Source organism: Macaca thibetana, chromosome 3 (genome assembly GCF_024542745.1).
Source record: "Macaca thibetana thibetana isolate TM-01 chromosome 3, ASM2454274v1, whole genome shotgun sequence".
NCBI classification, from domain to species: Eukaryota; Metazoa; Chordata; class Mammalia; order Primates; family Cercopithecidae; genus Macaca; species Macaca thibetana.
In genome coordinates, this window is record NC_065580.1 from 146516878 (window position 1) to 146535016 (window position 18139).

General features: G+C 52.2%; 2 protein-coding genes across 2 annotated transcripts in view; one reads left to right on the forward strand and one right to left on the reverse strand.

The window, feature by feature from the left end:
- Nucleotides 1-18139, forward strand: part of NUDT1 (nudix hydrolase 1) — a 1171653-nt gene that overhangs the window by 23648 nt on the left and 1129866 nt on the right. The gene's annotated exons all lie outside the window — the stretch shown is intronic.
- On the reverse strand, nt 3188-11842 carry ZFAND2A (zinc finger AN1-type containing 2A). The gene is made up of 6 exons (XM_050784284.1): nt 11536-11842; nt 10058-10157; nt 9551-9645; nt 7469-7600; nt 5089-5240; nt 3188-4348 (listed from the first exon to the last, which is right to left on the reverse strand). The coding sequence occupies exons 2-6, from the start codon at nt 10110-10112 to the stop codon at nt 4240-4242; spliced, it is 543 nt and encodes a 180-aa protein (XP_050640241.1). The 5' UTR covers nt 10113-10157; nt 11536-11842; the 3' UTR covers nt 3188-4239.

Sequence of the window (18139 nt, forward strand, 5' to 3'; positions counted from 1 at the left end):
CGTTTATCCTCTGGGGATCTGTTCCAAGCCTCCCAGTGGATGCCTGGACCCCACTCTACAATAAAGGCAACATGGAAACAATACTTTTTTTTTTTTTTTTTTTTTTTTTGAGACAGAGTCTCACTCTGTCGCCCAGGCTGGAATGCAGTGGCCGGATCTCAGCTCACTGCAAGCTCCGCCTCCTGGGTTTACGCCATTCTCCTGCCTCAGCCTCCCGAGTAGCTGGGACTACAGGCGCCCGCCACCTCGCCCGGCTAGTTTTTTGTATTTTTTAGTAGAGACGGGGTTTCACTGTGTTAGCCAGGATGGTCTGGATCTCCTGACCTCGTGATCCACCCGTCTCGGCCTCCCAAAGTGCTGGGATTACAGGCTTGAGCCACCGCGCCCGGCCGGAAACAATACTTTTAACAGTGAGTGAGAGAGAGAGAGACAGACAGATAGACAGACAGACCGATAGATATTTGGTATTGTCTTCAAAGCCCAGTGTGTTTTGGATACTTTTTTTTTTTTTTTGAGACAGAGTGTCACTCTGTGGGCCAGGCTGGAATGCAATAGCACAATCTCAGCTTACTGCAACTCCTCTTCCTGGGTTCAAGTGATTCTCCTGACTCCCAAGTAGCTGGGATCACAGGTGCCTGCCACCACGCCTGGCTAATTTTTGTATTTTTAATAGAGACGGGGTGGTACCATGTTGGCCAGGCTGGTCTTGAACTCCTGACCTTGTGATCCGCCTGCCTCAGCCTCCCAAAATGCTGGGATTACAGGTGTGAGCCACCGCGCCTGTTTTTTTTTTTTTTTTTTAAATGAGACAGTCTTGCTCTCTGTCACCCAGGCTGGAGTGCAGCGGTGTGATCACAGCTCCCTGCAGCCTTGACGTCCCCAGGCTCAGGTAATCCACCCACCTCAGCCTCCTGAGTAACTGGGACCACATGTACACACCATCATGCCCGGCTACTTATTTTTTTGAGATACTTCATCTTACTACATTGCCCAATCCTGTCTCAAACGTCTGGGCTCAAGCAATCCTCCCACCTCAGCCTCCCAAGGTGCTGGGATTCCAGGCGTAAGCCACTGGGCCCGGCTGGAAACATCTCAATTTGAACATTAAATTATCAGAACATTGTTTCTTAAGACTTTAAAAATTAAAAACTTTTCATTAGAACGCCTCATCTGCAAATTCAGTTCACATACCCAGGTTCCTAACGTACCTAAGTTTTCCACTGACTGAACCAAGTTAGTGGGTTTTTTTTTTTTTGAGACGGAGTCTCGCTCTGTCACCCGGGCTGGAGTGCAGTGGCCAGATCTCAGCTCACTGCAAGCTCCGCCTCCCGGGTTTACGCCATTCTCCTGCCTCAGCCTCCCGAGTAGCTGGGACTACAGGCGCCCGCCAACTCACCCGGCTAGTTTTTTTTTTGTATTTTTTAGTAGAGACGGGGTTTCACCGTGTTACCAGGATGGTCTCGATCTCCTGACCTCATGATCCACCCGTCTCGGCCTCCCAAAGTGCTGGGATTACAGGCTTGAGCCACCGCGCCCGGCCAAGTTAGTGGTTTTTAAACTTAACCACACTGAACACTGTGCCGTCTGCACTTTCACTGCTCCACAGCACACATGGCCGGCAGTGCTGGAGACGCAGGGAAATGGCTTGTCCAGGCGCAGTCCCAGACCAGACGTGTCACCCAGGCAGCTCCAGGTGTAAACCTGAGTCCACCTCAGACCACAGAATCAGGGCCTCGGGGTGGGGTCCAGCACCCTCCCGAAAGGAGCCCTGTGTTTTGACACAGGCTAGGGCTTGGGAACCGCTGGCCTAGGACAGACCCCATGAAATAAGCACAGAAACAGTCACATGTCACCTAGTGTCAGGGATGTGCGTGGTCAGGTGATTGCATTGTTGTGCAAACATCCTAGAGTGACTGACACAGTTCAATGGTCCGATGGTCCGGCCTCCTCCACACCTAGGCTGTAGGGCGTAGTCTGTGGCTCCCAGGTGACAAACGTGTGCAGAGTGCGAGTGCGCTGAATGCTGTGGGCCACTGTGGCACGGCGCTGCGTGTTTGTGCTTCTAAACCTAGGCCTGGTGTGGTCCAGCCTGCTGGGAGGATTACATCCCAGCATTCTGTCGGACTGAAGGGTGACCAGCTTGTTTTTACTTGTTTTTTTTGAGATGGAGTCTTGCTCTGTCACCCAGGCTAGAGTACAGTGGTGCGATCTCGACTCCCTGCAACCTCTGCCTCCCGGGTCCAAGCAATCTTCCTGCCTCAGCCTCCCAAGTAGCTGGGATTACAGGTGCCCACCACCACGACTGGCTGCTTATATTTTTAGGGGGGACGGGGTTTCACCATGTTGGCCAGGCTGGTCTCAAACTCCTCCAAATACCACAATGTACCCCATCAATATGTACAATTATGTCAATTAAAAGTAATGAAAGCAAACAAGTTTGTGACAGATTGAAATAAAAAGGTATAGTGAAAATACAGCATCATCGCGTGGTCCGTCATTGACAGAAACATTGTTTGCCTGACTGCAGGTCTGATCACCTTTTCATACAACGGAAACAATACAAACCCTTCCCGTTACATTTTGAGACGGTGAAACCAGAAAAAAAAAAATGCAGTGGCTCATGTTTTTGTGAACTCTCAGCGGGTTGCCTGGTGGGCACCTGGATGGCCAGGGCAGTTCAGATCAGGATGGAACTCGGGGGCATTTTATTTCACCTTATTCCAGCACCCCCTAAGTTCCCAGAAAATCACTGCACTCTTGATGCGCATAGCAGCTGTCAGTATAAACCTAAGACCAGTATTTATGTTACCCGTGTTCATCGCTTCACAAAATCAGTGGTGGAGAGTGTCAGGCCACGAAGGGTGCATCTGTCATCTAAGCCACGAAGGACTGTGGACCTCACACCCCACCCTCCCTCCCCTCCCCTGCATTGTTTTGGCTTTCTGCTCTTCAATCCTATAAAACCCAGTCTCCTGTAATCTCCAGTACTTAAGGAAGCCCTATCCTGCCATTGTCGTTTTAAGTCACTTCTGGAAGTTTCCACTGCTTCGTCACTGGACAGAGCCATCTTCAACAGGTGGCATTTTGCAACTTTGCTGGTGCTGAAATCACATCCAGGTGCAAAGCAGCTGTCTCTCAGGCTGGCTGGCTGCTGACAACTGTGTTTTTTTTTTTTTTTTTTTTGAGATTGAGTCTCACTGTCTCCCAGGCTGGAGGTGCAGTGGCACAATCTTGGCTCACTGCAACCTCTGCCTCCCAAGTTCAAGTGATTCTCCTGCCACAGCCTCCTGAGTAGCTGGCATTACAAGCATGTGCCACCACCACACCTGGCTAATTTTTGTTTTAGTAGAGATGGGGTTTCACCATGTTGACCAGGCTGGTCTCCAACTCCTGACCTCAGGTGATCCGCCTGCCTCCGCCTCCCAAAGTGCTGGGATTACAGGCGTGAGCCACTGCACCTGGCTGAACTGTGCCTGTTTTAAGTTGGCTATGGCAGGGACAATTGGTCCAAGAAGACACACCTTCTCTCACACAGCGAGTCCCAGCCCCTTGGAAGTCAGGAGCAGGCACAGCCGTGCCTCAGGGAATGCGAGTAGTGCCTGTGGCCACCACTGGACAAGAACCCTCAGCCAGGCAGGTGGATGTCCTTCCCCACCTTCTCGGCCAGAGAGCCACATCGTTACAGAGGCAACATGGTGAAGAGCGCATAAGTGAGCCGTCTGGTGTTTGCTGGTTTTGAACTCCTGACCTTGGGTGATCCACCCACCTCGCCCTCCCAAAGTGCTGGGATTACAGGTGTGAGGCACCACGCCCGGCCTAATGTGTGTATTTAAATGGGAAAGTTTCACGGTTTCAGGCTATTTGCCATTAGAAGTACGGGGGTACCCGAGTGCGGAAGTTTTCTAGAGTGGAGATAACCCACACGGCAGCGCGGATGGGAAGGACCTAATCACTCTACTTTCCACCACAAAGAACAGCTCTCTTCAGGTTTGTCTTGAATGACACAGAAGGGTTGGTCTGAAGATCTTGGAGGGCAGAAAGCTGTTTCAGAAACCAGCTCTTCGATGCTGCTGCGAGCTTGTGGAGTGAGCTGCTTTTGTAACCTGGGGCCCCGGTCCTGTGTCCTTCATCTACTCTGATGAAGTCACACCACTGGAGCATCACGTCACACTGTAGTTACACACGCAGCCTTTCCATGGTCACCACTGAAGAGCTGCAGCACCCCACGCAGACCTGTGTTCACATGAGCCGGGTGAACCAGTACCTGAGTCGCTGGGCCAGCACTCCAGGAGCCAGGGCGAGGAAATCTCCCGACGGCTTAGATTCAGAGGCTGTCATGGGTGAGCACCTACAGAGAGGGTGGATGGTCAGCTCAGCCTCCACGTGCTGACCGCAAGAACCCACACAGCTTCCTGCAGGTAAGCGACTACCACCGACCCGGCCCAGGGACGGACACAAGATACCACCAGGTGCAACAGCTTAGCAGATGCAGATGCCTCCCAATTTGACAAATATTAGCATTGAGTTGAATCATATCCCCAAGACACGCTGGAGCCCTAGACTCAGTACCTCAGAGTGTGACCTTCTGTGGAGACAGGGTCTTTCCAGAAGTCACAAGTCTTTAAGGGATCACGAGTGTGGGATCACATGACCAGCATCCTTACAAAAAGGGGAAGTCAGGACACACACAGAATGGCGTGTGAAGATGAAGGTGGAGACGGGGGTTGCGCATCGACGAGCTCCGAGATGCTGGGGAGATGAAGCCGATGCTCCCCGCAGGCCTCAGAAGGGGCCGGCACTGCCAACACCCTGCGCCTGGACTTCCAGCCCCCAGAACTGTGAAAGAACTGATTTCTGTGGTTTGAGCCGCCCAGTTTGTAGTACTTGGTGACGGCAGTAGTGGGAAATGAGAACCACCAGAATCAACTTCAGCATTCAACTTTATTATAGTCCCATCTCCCTCAACAAACAAGGTCAGCAGTCAGTGTGGGACGGTGCTCGATGGGGCGCCGCCTCCCACTAGAGTGCAAGCTGCTTCCACGCAAGCTACTGCGTGTTCCAAGCCATCGCAGCTGAGTCTCTTCTCACCCGGCTTTGACGGTAGGGCGACTCCCGTGTCTGCAGCTATGGTCCAAAGGGTGTCTGTGCTGGATACAGAAGTTGCCGTGACACTGGGCACATGCCATCTGCAGCATCTCTTTCTTCTTGCAGCCCTCTTTTGAGCAACGGTATGTAAAAATCTGAGAGAGCAAAATGACTTCAACAAGTCGTTCTTTTTTTGGAGACAGGGTCTCGCTCTGTTGCCCAGGCTGGAGTGCAGTCGTTCAATCTCGGCTCACTGCAACCTCTGCCTCCTGGGCTCAAGTGATTCTCCTGCTTCAGCCTCCCTAGTACCTGGTACTGCAGGTGCACACCGCCACGTGCAGCTAATTTTGTCTATTTTAGTAGACATGGGGTCTTCCCATGTTGCCCAGGCTGGTCTCAAACTCAGCCTCAAGTGATCCTCCCACCTTGGCCTCCCAAAGTGCTAAGAATACATGTGTGAGTCACTGTGCCGGCCTTAATAAGAAATTCTTTTAACAGCCCCCAGTAAGAACATTCACATTTAAACTAGACATGGTTCCTGTCTGCACCGAGTACAGATGCAAAATTTCATTTGACCATCTCAGTGCAGGTAAGAAGAACATGGGGCCGGGTACGGTGGCTCATGCCTGTCATCCCAGCACTTTGGGAAGCCAAGACGGCTGAAGTGCCTGAGCTCAGGAGTTCGAGACCAGCTTGGGCAACACGGTGAAACCCCATCTCTACTAAAATATAAAAAATTAGCCAGGCATGGCAGCGTGTGCCTGTAATTCCAACTACTCAGGAGGCTGAGGCAGGGGAATTGCTAGAATCCAGGACGCAGAGGTTGCAGTGAGCAACCTCGCGCCACTGCACTCCAGCCTGGGCAACAGAGCAAGACTTTGTCCCTTTAAAAAAAAAAAAAAAAAAAAAAAGAAAAGCCAGCATTGAAGCTGGGATTTCCGTGAAGATGGCCCGGAGGGGCTGCTGGGAGGACAACAGACAGCAGCAGCCAGGAAGCAGGGAGCAGGAGGGAAGGAGGCCAAGCACGGGTGACAGGCAAGCCCCCCAGAGGCACTGGCTCCAGGAGCTCTGGGACAGGGGAGGTTGTCCCCATCAAGGAAAATATCTATCATGTCCCTGTACCCAGTGTTTTTTTTTTTTGGTGCCAGGGTGTAGGCAGCCATGTAAATTCCTAGGAGTCAGAACTCCAAAAGGGGAAGGCGGCAAGCAGAGTGGGGAGGGTTCCAGCAGCCGGGGGTGGCCCTCCGGTCAAGGCAGGCAGGCATGGCCATGCTGAGCGACCATGCAGGAGGGACCCATGCAGGGATGCAGGCAGAACAGACCATGCCCACCACAAGGGCGGGAGCAGAGTGAGCCAGCAGCAGCCTGGAGGGCACACCTGTGCGGGGGCCTTAGGGCAGTGCTAGGTGAGCCCCCACCATGGGAAACTGTGTCGTGTGGGAGAAGTGGGTACGCCAGAGAGAGCTGTGGTGTCTCAGAGGCTTAAGAGACCTCCAAAGGCTGAGGGTCCCAGGATACAGCCACAGCAGGGGGAACCAGACAGGGCCAGAAATGGGGGGACCAGAGCAAGCTTCCGTACAGAGGGTTTTGTGTGGCAGACTAAGGAACACCGATTTTATTCTCTATGTTTGAGACTAAGAGTTACTTGGTTTATGGTAATATAATTGTAAAGTACTGAACATCATATACTAAGATAGTTTGTAACCACCAACCAGGACCCGTGACTAGGAACAGATTAAGCCTGACAGTAGCCAGCTCGCTAGAGAAGCTCCTTGAGCTGGGTGTGGTGGCTCACGCCTATAATCTCAGCACTTTGGGAGGCTGAGGCAGGCAGACCATGAGGTCAGGAGTTCCAGGACCAGCCTGGCCAACACAGTGAAACCCTGTCTCTGCTAAAAATACAAAAGTTAGCTGGATGTGGTGGCATACACCTGTAGTCCCAGCTACTCAGGAGGCTGAGGCATGAGAATCGCTTGAACTCAGGAGGCGGAGGTTGCGGTGAGCCAAGACGGCACCACTGCACTCCAGCCTGGGTGACAGAGCGAGACTCTGTCTCAAAAAAAGAAAACAAAAAAAAGAAACGAAACGCACATGAACAGAATGGATCTAGAAAGCCATGTGAATTCTCCGTCTCAGGAGGTAAACTAGTAAATTCCAGTCAAGAACAACGAACCTGACCTGGGATCCCTCATGTTAAAGAACATTTATAAAACTCAAAACTCAGGCCGCTCGCAGTTTAGCACAGGGACAATGCAGCCTTAGGTCACAACTTTTCTACTTTGTATATCAACTATTGAGATTAATTTTCAGGTATAAAACTGATTCTTCCCAAGGAAAAACCAGGCTTCTCGGATGAAGGAACTGAGGTGGGCTCTGTCCTTACCTTCTCTTTCTTCTTCCCAGGATGAGAGTCACAGTCTCTGTCAATGTGATCGCTAACCACCACGTCTGGTATCTGGCCCTTTTTCACTGGGATGGGAGTATTACAGAGTGGGCATACCGGGACCTGAACATCCTAAAAACAAAGGTAAGATGGCATCTGAGACTCATACAACCTATACTCGTAAAAGTTTTAAACGGGTACTCCTGCGCGGCACACACTTAAACACAGAGTACAAAAACCAGTCTCCTGAGCCCTCTGACAACAAAGCATCGTTGGGTCACGGATTAGCGGCAGCCATCTCTAGAATGTGGGCATCAGCTGCCCTAAGGAGTCTAGTGAAATTTCAACGAATGGACTTCAGCTGACTGCAGAAACCAACTGGGGCCATCTCAGGCTGGCATCGCCCAGGTGAGAGCAGAGCCTGCCCAGACGCCTCCACAGGGAGGAGATGGAGGGAAACACAGACCACAAAGACCCTCCAGCTCCCCTCAATCACCAACGGCCTGATCCCTTCTGCAGTTTCCCAGCGGCTTCTATGTACCTGGAAAGTTGTTTGTGCCCAGATGAGGCCACGTGTAACCAGGGCGAGCTCCCAGGCACTAACAACCGTCACTGGCTGCAGGCAAAGGTTGCAGGGGCTCTGAGGGGTGGACCGCCCAGCAGCTGAAGGCCCAGCAAGGCTAAAAACCTGAGCTGGGGGCTCTGGAGGGGAGGACCGCCCAGCAGCTAAGGCCCAGCAAGGCTAAAAACCTGAGCCAGGACAGGAGTTGATGGAAAGGCCAATGAGAAAACTGAGGTGGCAACCGACATCAAACGGGTGACAGGTGATCACAGAATTATGGGCACAACTTAATTATCTGCAGCCCGAGCTGGGAGAGTCACAGGTGGTGGTGCTCCCTCATTTGGTCAAATGAAAAAATAAAGTATTAGTAAATGGTCTCCAGCCAGACCCCGCCCATGCCGGGGCAGGAAGGGGCAGTGGGAAGACATGCTGGGCAGTCTGGCTTAGTCATCCGTGCCTAGTAAATGCAGGGAATGTGAGTCACTCTCCCTACCCTCGGTGATGACCTAAAAATGGCTGGAGGGTCAGACCCTGGCCAACACTGGTCAGAGCACAGAATGCTGGGCCACCCACATTACCACCGCCACCAGGGTCAAGCGGCAGAGTTCACCAAAACGACCTGTGACCTAACCAGAGACAAAGCGAACATGGGCTGGGAACCATCTGAAAAGTCAACAACAGAAGTCTCAAACCTCTGGACTCGGGGGCAAGCTCATGTCCTTAGAGTCCTCTTTCAGTTTCTACTGTGTACTCTGGCAGTCACCAAAATACGACGTCAAGGCTGCAGTTATTCAAATAAATAAGCATATTTACTGCCTTCCTGATTGGCTTCCAAGTCAAATATTAAAACCTCTCTTGCATCCCGTGAAGACACAGCTATGGTGTAATGGATCAAAGGAACCATGTATTTGAACATCTTTTTTTTTTTTTTTTTTTTTTGAGATGGAGTCTTGCTCTGTCGCCCAGGCTGGAGTGCAGTGGTTGGATCTCAGCTCACTGCAAGCTCTGCCTCCTGGGTTCACACTATTCTCCTGCCTCAGCCTCCTGAGTAGCTGGGACTACAGGCGCCCGCCACCATGCCCAGCTAGTTTTTTGTATTTTTTTAGTAGAAGCAGGGTTTCACCGTGTTAGCCAGGATGGTCTCGATCTCCTGACCTCGTGATCCGCCCGTCTCGGCCTCCCAAAGTGCTGGGATTACAGGCTTGAGCCACCGCGCCCAGCCCTTGAACATCTTAAGTAAGCCTGGAACACAAGGTTACAACTAAGTGACTCCATGAGTCCCTGACAATAAGATCTCAGTTGCCTGAGAGTCATCCAACAGAAAGTCCTGTGAGGGCAGAAATGTTCATCTGTACTGCCTAACAGCGGGCACGTGAAACAAGGCTAGTGGGATTGAGAAACTGGATTTTAAAATTTAAGTTTCACTGAGTTAGCCACACGTGGCTAGTCCTACCATACCAGCAAGACAGTGCAGCTTCAGACAGTAAAGATGAGAATCTTTTGAATCAAGAATGAATTACCTTCTGGAATGCAAACGGACACTTATGTGCAGCATATGTAAAATGATCTTTACAGAAATCTTGTTTACACGCATCACATTTTACTGGAAGAAAATCTAAAACACAAAAAACAGGGAAGTGTTTTAAAGACTGGAACAAAATAATTCTAGAAGGGACTATCAAAGTGTTTACCTACACTGAGTGCTTCAGGCTTATAAGATGGATAGGTCCTCAAGGCCCACACATGCGAAAACAATCCCAGGGTCAGGCTGTCTTCTAGAGACCGACCCCATGGCCTGAGGCATTGCAAGTACTCAAACAGCACACTGGATCCACTCAGCCCTGCCAGCCTGCACCCCTGCACCCTGCCTGTGGTGGATGCTAAGTGTCCAACAGAACCTGCACCAGCGCAGTTCCCAATACTGAAAAGCCAGGAAGGCCTAGACACAATTATCAGCTAATTAACATAACAGTCAGCTTCCCCCCAACAAAATACCATTTTCCATTAAGTCTCTTAAAAGTACTTACCTAGCCGCTTGCAAGTTTTTTCTGAGCAATGCTTCCCCAAATCAGGAAACTCCATTATGAGAACAGTGCTCAAAACGCTGAGGGCAGAGTTAAGTATCACCTACGAGAATTAGAGTAGTTAGGAGGAAAGCTGGACTGCCCTTCAGTCACCAGGATTTACAATTCATAGCTAATGAAAGTCAACAAACGCGCTGTGTGGGTAGCGTTCAATGGAGTTTGAGTACAAATACCAGGTATTGGGCATTCGTAATTAATCCCATTAAGAGACACGGACTCCTTTCTAGCCTTTTAATTCCTAGTCTATGAAGCACTCCTTGAACTCGGGTTTCTATTTTAACTCACACTGAGAGGGGCGAGAGCCAATTCACACAGCTGCCAGTGATGATTACGATTCTGGTGAATTTTAAGTCACAATTTTATCCATGGAATATACTTGTTGACATAAACAAAACTCTGTTACTAGGTGCTAAATCACGTTAGCTGACTCCATTATCCAGAGGAGATTTAACTCTGTCCCTCGCCTCTCCAACTCCCTTAGGCACTGAGTCTGTGAACTTATTCCTCGATGACATCAACCTGGAGTTGATCAGGGAGAAGCGCAAGCTGTTAAGTCACCATGGAAAACAGGCAAACAGCTGGTGAAACTGCTGCACTCAAGAGAAAATCAAGGGGTTCACGAGGTCCCCTCCATGATCTAGTACCCAACAGCCCTCCTGGAGCCTTTTCCTGGGGCTCACGAGGTTCCCGTCATCTAGTACCCACTACTAGCCCTCCCGGGGCCTTTTCCTGATCCTCCCATCAGCGCTCTCCACCCTCCTGGAGGCCTCCTAGGCTGTCCCCTGTGACTGGAACACTCTCGCCCACAGCAAACGTCTACTCATCCCCTCCTGCCTCGGTTTAAAGCCACTCCAAGCCTCCCCAGTTCCCTCTAAGTTACACACCCGCTACTCAAGGTGCCCATTAGTTCTTTCCCTGCCCATATTCGCCCACAGTTTCCAATTACGGATCAGCTGCTTTATTATTAGCTCCCCGTGCCCGACACACAGCAAGCGTTCCGAAATTGTTTTGTTCAAGGAATTCACAAGAATTTGATGTGAATCCCCAAATGATTTTGTTCTGGACTCACAACAGACGTCCGAAGAAGCCAACACCCTACCCTGGCGGGCCGGGCATGTAGCAAGAAAACAGACACTTCTACGTGGCTGTCGCTCGGCTGGCGAGTTAACGATCCCGTCCGACTCGGTACTACGGCCCCAATGGCAGGCCCGGCCCCCAGAAGACAGGCCGGACCCCCAACCGCCAGACCCCCGGCAGGCCCGGCCCCCAACAGACAGCCAGTCCCTCAGCAAGCCCGGTTCCCAGCAAACAGCCGGACTCTCAACAGACAGGCCGAACCCCCGAACAGCCTGACCTCCTCTGGCAGGCCCGACCCCCGGCACACCTTGGCCCCGGGGGACAGCGTAATCCCGGCCCCGTACCTAGCTCTCGTGCGGGACCCAGGCAGCTGCGGTAACAGATGGAGGAGACAGAAACGCAGGTGTCCTCCTTCGTAGTCGGCTCCGGGTAGCAAAGCAAAAAGAACCTCGACACTGGGACCGAGACGCTGTCGGACGCACACCTACGCCCACAGCAAAACGCGACATCACGCCGCCAGCGGCCTACGGCCATTTATCTGCAACCCCCGGATCTGAGAGCCGTCTCGGCCTTCGGGTTTCCGGGCGCGCCCCGACGACGTCTCCCGGAGACCGGCCAATCCCGCCAGGCCGCGGCCCAGTAGCGTCGGCGCGCCTCGAAGACGTCACCAGCCATCCGGCCAATCCCACCCCGCCGCGCCGCGCAGGCCCGCCCACTCCTGGCCCTTCCGCTTCCCTTCTCGAAGCGTCCAGTCGCTTCTCGTAGGCGGCGCGCTTGCTGAGTCACAATGAGGCGACTCCGCGCAGGCGCAGTGGGGCGGGCGAGGCGCGGGGAAGTTGTCAGGGTTGCGGCCGGGGTCCTGTTGGGCAGGAGGGCTAGGCCGGCGTGAGGGAGGAGGCCTAGCGACCCATCCGGCGCCTCCCGCCCGGCCCGCCCGGCCCACCCGCCCACGGCCGCGCCTCCTGCGGGTCCCAGGAGGCCTCCATCTCAAAACAACGTGTTTTTAGGTCATTTCAAACTTAGGGAAAAGCTTCAAGAATAATACCGAAAATGTCAGTGTCCCCAGCACCCGGATCCCCCAGTGTAACCCTTTCCCATTTCACCGCGCTGCCCCCGGCCCTCCGGGCGGTTATGTGGCCGCGTGGGGTTGACTCTGCCTAGGACTGCGGTCTCTGTACAGAACGCTCTGCCTGTAAGGGGCTCCGTCTGGGGAAGACCGCGTCCGGCTGGGCAGGAGGAGGGGGTGGGCCCAGAACATGGAGACCAGCCTGGGCAACATAGCGAGATCCCATCTCTGCAGAAATAAAAAATTAGCAGACCAAGCACGGTGGCTCATGCCTGTAATCCGGGCACTTTGGGAGGCCGAGGTGGGAGGATGGCCTGAGGTCAGTGTCTCACAGGTCCGTGTGAAGAGACTACCAAACAGGCTTTGTGTGAGCAACCAGGCTGTTAGGGGCAGGCGGGTTTAGTCCTAAAGGAGAGTCAGCAAAGGGTGATGGGATTATCATTAGTCGTTATAGGCTTTGGGATAGGCAGTGGAGTTAGGAGCAATGTTTTGCGGGTAGTGGGTGGGTCTCACAAAGTACATTCTCAAGGGTGGGGAGAATTACAAAGAACCTTAAGGGTGGGGGAGATTACAAAGTGCGTTGATCAGTTAGGGTGGGGCAGAAACAAATTATAGTGGTGGAATGTAGTCAGTTGAACGTCCTCAGTTAAACCTACTTTCACTACTTTTGTGGATCTTCAGTTGCTTCAGGCCATCTGGATGTATACATGCAGGTCACTGGGGATATGATGGCTTAGCTTGGGCTCAGAGGCCTGACAGGAGTTCAAGACTAGCCTGGTGAACATGGCGAAACCCGAAACCCTGTCTCTACAAAAATAAATTAACCCGGCATGGTGGCTTGCACCCCTTGGGTGGTGGAGGCATTAGTCAGCTGTGAATGTGCCCTGCACTAGAACCTGGGCAGCAAAGCAGACCCTCCCTCAAACCCAAAAAGCATCGTGTTAATGGGACCAGATGGTCGCCTAATCAATAGAGACTACGCCTATTCAGGTAAGGACAGACACGACCAGGCACACTCTTTTTTGTTGTTTTGTTTTTCCTTTATTTGTTTTGAGACGGAGTTTCGCTCTTGTTGCCCAGGCTGGAGTGCAGTGGTGTGATCTCGGATCACCGCAACCTCCACCTCCCAGGTTCAAGTGATTCTCCTGCCTCAGCCTCCCAAGTAGCTAGGATTACAGGCCTGCACCACCATGCCAGGCTAATTTTGTATTTGTAGTAGAGGCAGGGTTTCTCCATGTTAGTCAGGCTGATCTCGAACTCCTGGTCTCAGGTGATCTGCCTGCCTCAGCCTCCCAAAGTACTGGGATTACTGGCGTGAACCACCGCGCCCAGCTTGTTTTTTTTTTTTTAGACAGGGTCTTTGTCATGCACGTCCGTGTGAAGAGACCACCAGACAGACAGGCTTTGTGTGAGCAATAAAGCTTTTTTTTTTTTGAGGCGGAGTCTCGCTCTGTTGCCCAGGCTGGAGTGCAGTGGCGCGATCTCGGCTCACTGCAAGCTCCGCCTCCTGGGTCCACGCCATTCTCCCACCTCAGCCTCCCGAGTAGCTGGGACTACAGGCACCGGCCACCTCGCCTGGCTAATTGTTTTGTATTTTTAGTAGAGACGGGGTTTCACCGTGTTAGCCAGGATGGTCTCGATCTCCTGACCTTGTGATCCGTCCGCCTCGGCCTCCCAAAGTGCTGGGATTACAGGCGTGAGCCACTGCGCCTGGCCGCAATAAAGCTTTTTAATCACCTGGGTGCAGGCGGGCTGAATCCGAAGAGAGTCAGCGAAGGGAGATAAGGTTGGGACCGTTTTATAGGATTTGGGTAGGGAAAGGAAAATTACAGTCAAAGGGGGGTTGTTCTCTGGTGGGCAGGAGTGGGGGTCACAAGGTGCTTAGTAGGGGAGAGCCTTTTGAGCCAGGATGAGCCAGGATGAGCCAGGAAAAGGACTTTCACAAGGTAATGTCATCACTTAAGGTAAGGACCAGCCATTTTCACTTGTGGTAGAATGTCATCAGTCAAGGCGGGGCAGGGCATTTTCATCTCTTTTGTGATTCTTCAGTTACTTCAGGCCATTTGGGCGTATAGTGCAAGTCACAGGGGATGCGATGACTTGGCTTGGGCTCAGAGGCCCAACAGTCTTCCTCTGTGGCTCAGGCTGAAGGGCACTGGGATGATCACAGCTCACTGCAGCCTCCACCTCCCAGGCTCAAGCCATCCTTCTTCCTCAGGCTCCTGAGTAGCGGGAGCTACAGGTGTGCACCATCATGCCTGGCTAATTTTTGTATTTTTTGTAGATGCAGGGTTTTGCTATGTTGCGTAGACTGGTCTTGAACTCCTGACCTCAGGTGATCCCTCTGCTTCGGCCTCCCAAAGCAGTGGGATTAGAGAATGTGAGCCACTGTGCCCAGCTTATCGTATAGTCTTTACTCTTGGTTTTCACCAGAGGACTCAAGGGCTGTGAAAAGAGCAGGACCTCACCAGCTGCACGGCAGTGGTGACTGGCTCCATCTGCTGTCCCTCCCAATCCCACAACATCTCCCCTTGAAGGCACTGCCCAGGCCCGGACTCCCACCTTTCAAGATGTCTGGATCAGTGCAGGACCTCCTTCTTGGTCACCTCGCTCTCCTTGGACTGGTTCATTAACCCTGTTTTACCCACATTTTTTTTTCTTTTTTTCTTTTTTTTTTTTTTTTTTTGAGGCGGAGTTTCATTCTTGTTGCCCAGGCTGGAGTGCAATGACTCGGTCTTGGCTCACTGCAACCTCCGCCTTGCAGGTTCAAATGATTCTCCCGCCTCAGCCTCCCAAGGAGGATTATAGGTACATACCACCACACCCACCTCATTTTTTTGTATTTTAGGAACAGATGGGGTTTCACCATGTTAGCCAGGCTGGTCAGGTGATCCACCTGCCTTGGCTTCCCATAGTGCTGGGATTACAGGCGTGAGGCACTGTGCCCGGCCTACCCCCTCTTTTCTCTTGATGTAAGTGCTGCTTTGATATGGACATTTTAATCCATAATCTGTTAACATTTATGTATTAAGTTTACTACTATCTGTGGTTTTCAGTGTTGACTGACCTGTGGAGTGGCCTGAGCCTGAATGCCCGGGGCTATGGCTACTGAGTGAATGGGTTGTGCTAAGGGGAATTGCCACCTTGGGAACCCTGTGTAGTTATAGCTTTTCTGATTAAGTATCAATAAAAGTCTGACCTTGTGAAAAAAACAAACATGACTGGCCCTGCTTATGTTTCACCTTGCGTTGCTCAGTGATAGTTCTGCAAAGTCGCAGCAAATATGGAATCATGTAATTATCGTGAGTGTTGGTGAGTAACACCCCTAGGCCCTGGCTCCCGGGGACATAGAAAGTCAGGTTCCTCCGAGCTGCCGGCCACAGCAGTTTTGTTAAGCAGTTCATTGTCAACCTTGTACGTGTGTCTCTCTCAAGGTTCCTTATTTAATAACGTCTAGTTGATTCATTAACATGGAATTCATGGCTAGTACCTCTGTCACTCATGCCTGGCTGATGTTTATCAACATGTCTTTTTCTCCCTCAGGCACATGGCAGCCTTCTTGCAATCAAGAAACTACGTGGGGCCAGGCGCGAAGGTTCACGCATGTAATCCCCACACTTGGGGAGGCCAAGGCGGGTGGATCACCTGAGGTCAGGAGTTTGAGACCAGCCTGACCAATATGGTGAAACTCCGTCTCTAGTGAAAATACAGACATTAGCCGGGTGTGGTGGTGCACACGTGTAATCCCAGCTACTCGGGAGGCTGAGGCAGGAAATCTCGGGGGTGGAGGCTGCAGTGAGCCGAGATCGCCCCACTGCACTCCAGCCTGGGCGACAGTAAGACTCCATCTCAAAACAAAACAAAAAAATTAGCCAGGTGTGGGAGGGAGGGCGCCTGTAATCCCAGCTGCTCAGGATGTTGAGGCAGAAGAATCGCTTGAACCTGGGAGGTGGAAGTTGCAGTGAGCTGAGATTGTGCCACTGCACTCCAGCCTGGGCAACAGAGTGAGGCTCTGTCTAGAGAAAAGAAACAATGCTAAAGTCTGATCCTCAGACCCCATTCAGTTTTTTGTTGTTGTTTTTGTTTGTTGAGACAGAGTCTTGCTCTGTCGCCCAGGCTGGAGTACAGTGGTGAGATCTCGACTCACTGCAACCTCTGCCTCCCGGGTTCAAGCGATTCTCCTGCCTCAGCCTCCCTAATAGCTGGGACTACAGGTGCTGCCACCACACCTGGCTAATTTTTGTATTTTTAGTAGAGATGGAGTTTCACTGTGTTAGCCAAGATGGTCTAGATCTCCTGACCTCGTGATCCGCCCGCCTCGGACTCCCAAAGTGCTGGGATTACAGGCGTGAGCCACCGCGCCCGGCCCTTTCCGGCCCTTTTTTCTCTCTGAGAAAACAAGACAGTAAGCTCCGGGGAAGAAACAGGACCCAGCTTCATCTTTTCTTATCTTTTCTTGAGGCTTAACAGGGCTGCGCACGTCTTCAAATATTTGTTGAGGCTGTGAATTATAAATGCAAAGGTAGAATCCACTGTGTCCAAGCGGAAGAGAGGGTGTCGTGGGGAGAGGGCAGTGGGGTGACAAAGTCACCTGGCTGCCAGGCTGGACGGATGAACACATTCATCATCTTGAGGCATGCGAGCTTCTCCCGCCTCTATCCGGCCTTCCTTCAGCCCATTTCCCCCCGACTTCTGCCTCCACCTCCGGGACGTCCTGAGGGCATACCGGCCTCCCACGTGCTAAGTCCAAAGGACACTTCAGCCTGGCTCTCACCAGCCATGGCAGGTTGTCCTCCTCCCTCTTGAGAACACGCTTTTCCTCGGCTGCAGAGACACCTCCTCTCCTTGTTTTCCTCCCACGTTAACAGTAACCACACTCACGCCACGTCACTCACGGTATTTCTGCATCAGAAATGCCATCCTTGGGCCAGGCGCCATGCCTCATGCCTGTAATCCTTTGGGAGGCCGAGCCGGGTGGATCCCTTGAGGCCAGGAGTTCGAGAACGGCCTGGGCAACACAGACAGACCCTGTCTCTACAAAAAGAAAAAGTTTTTAAGTCATCCCTGATTTTGCAATGCTACTCTGATCTGAGCGCCTGCGGCCTCGGGATCCCCAGGCGTCTGTTCCCGAGAACGCGGGGCGGAAAGCCTAGTCCTGCACGGAATATCAACGACGTTAAGTCGACGGGTTGTTTCGACTTAGTTCTCTTTCCTGAGGGGTTCTGAGTAAGTAACGAGCACCCCACAACTCCTCCGTGCCGCCATGTTCCCTCCCGGCCACGCCCCCTTACTCCCCCTCCAATCTGCGCCCTGCACCCTGGCAGCGCCCCCTGGCGGCGGCAGCGGGTCTTTGTGGAGCCAGCCCCGCCGCTGCTTGGCCGCTGGGTTTGTTTCTTATTTTAATGGGTGCGCATTGGGTAGGAGTGCAACATTGTTTCTTTCTTCCACAGATATTAGTTTGACATACACAGGAAGTTAATTTCCCGTCTGGCTGCCACACCTGCTGGTGGCGTGGACTGTGGCCCAGAGGCTGTTCCTTGCTTGCTTTAACTCTGGGAGACATCGGAGCCATCCCAGCCGGGCTGTAGAGAGTGTTGAAGACCGGGTTCACACGAGATCCTTTGCGGGGTGCAGTTGAGGAAAGCATGATTTTAGCTTGTAAGCTGCCTGGAGAATGCAAATGTGTGTGTGTGTGTGTGTGTATATATATATATTTTTAGACAGTCTCCCTCTTTTGCCAGGCTGGAGTGCAGTGGCAGGATCTCGGCTGACTGCAACCTCCTCCTCCCAGGTTCAAGCGATTCTCCTGCCTCAGCCTCCGGAGTAGCTGGGACTACGGGTGCACGCCACCATGCCCGGCTAATTTTTGTATTTTTAGTAGA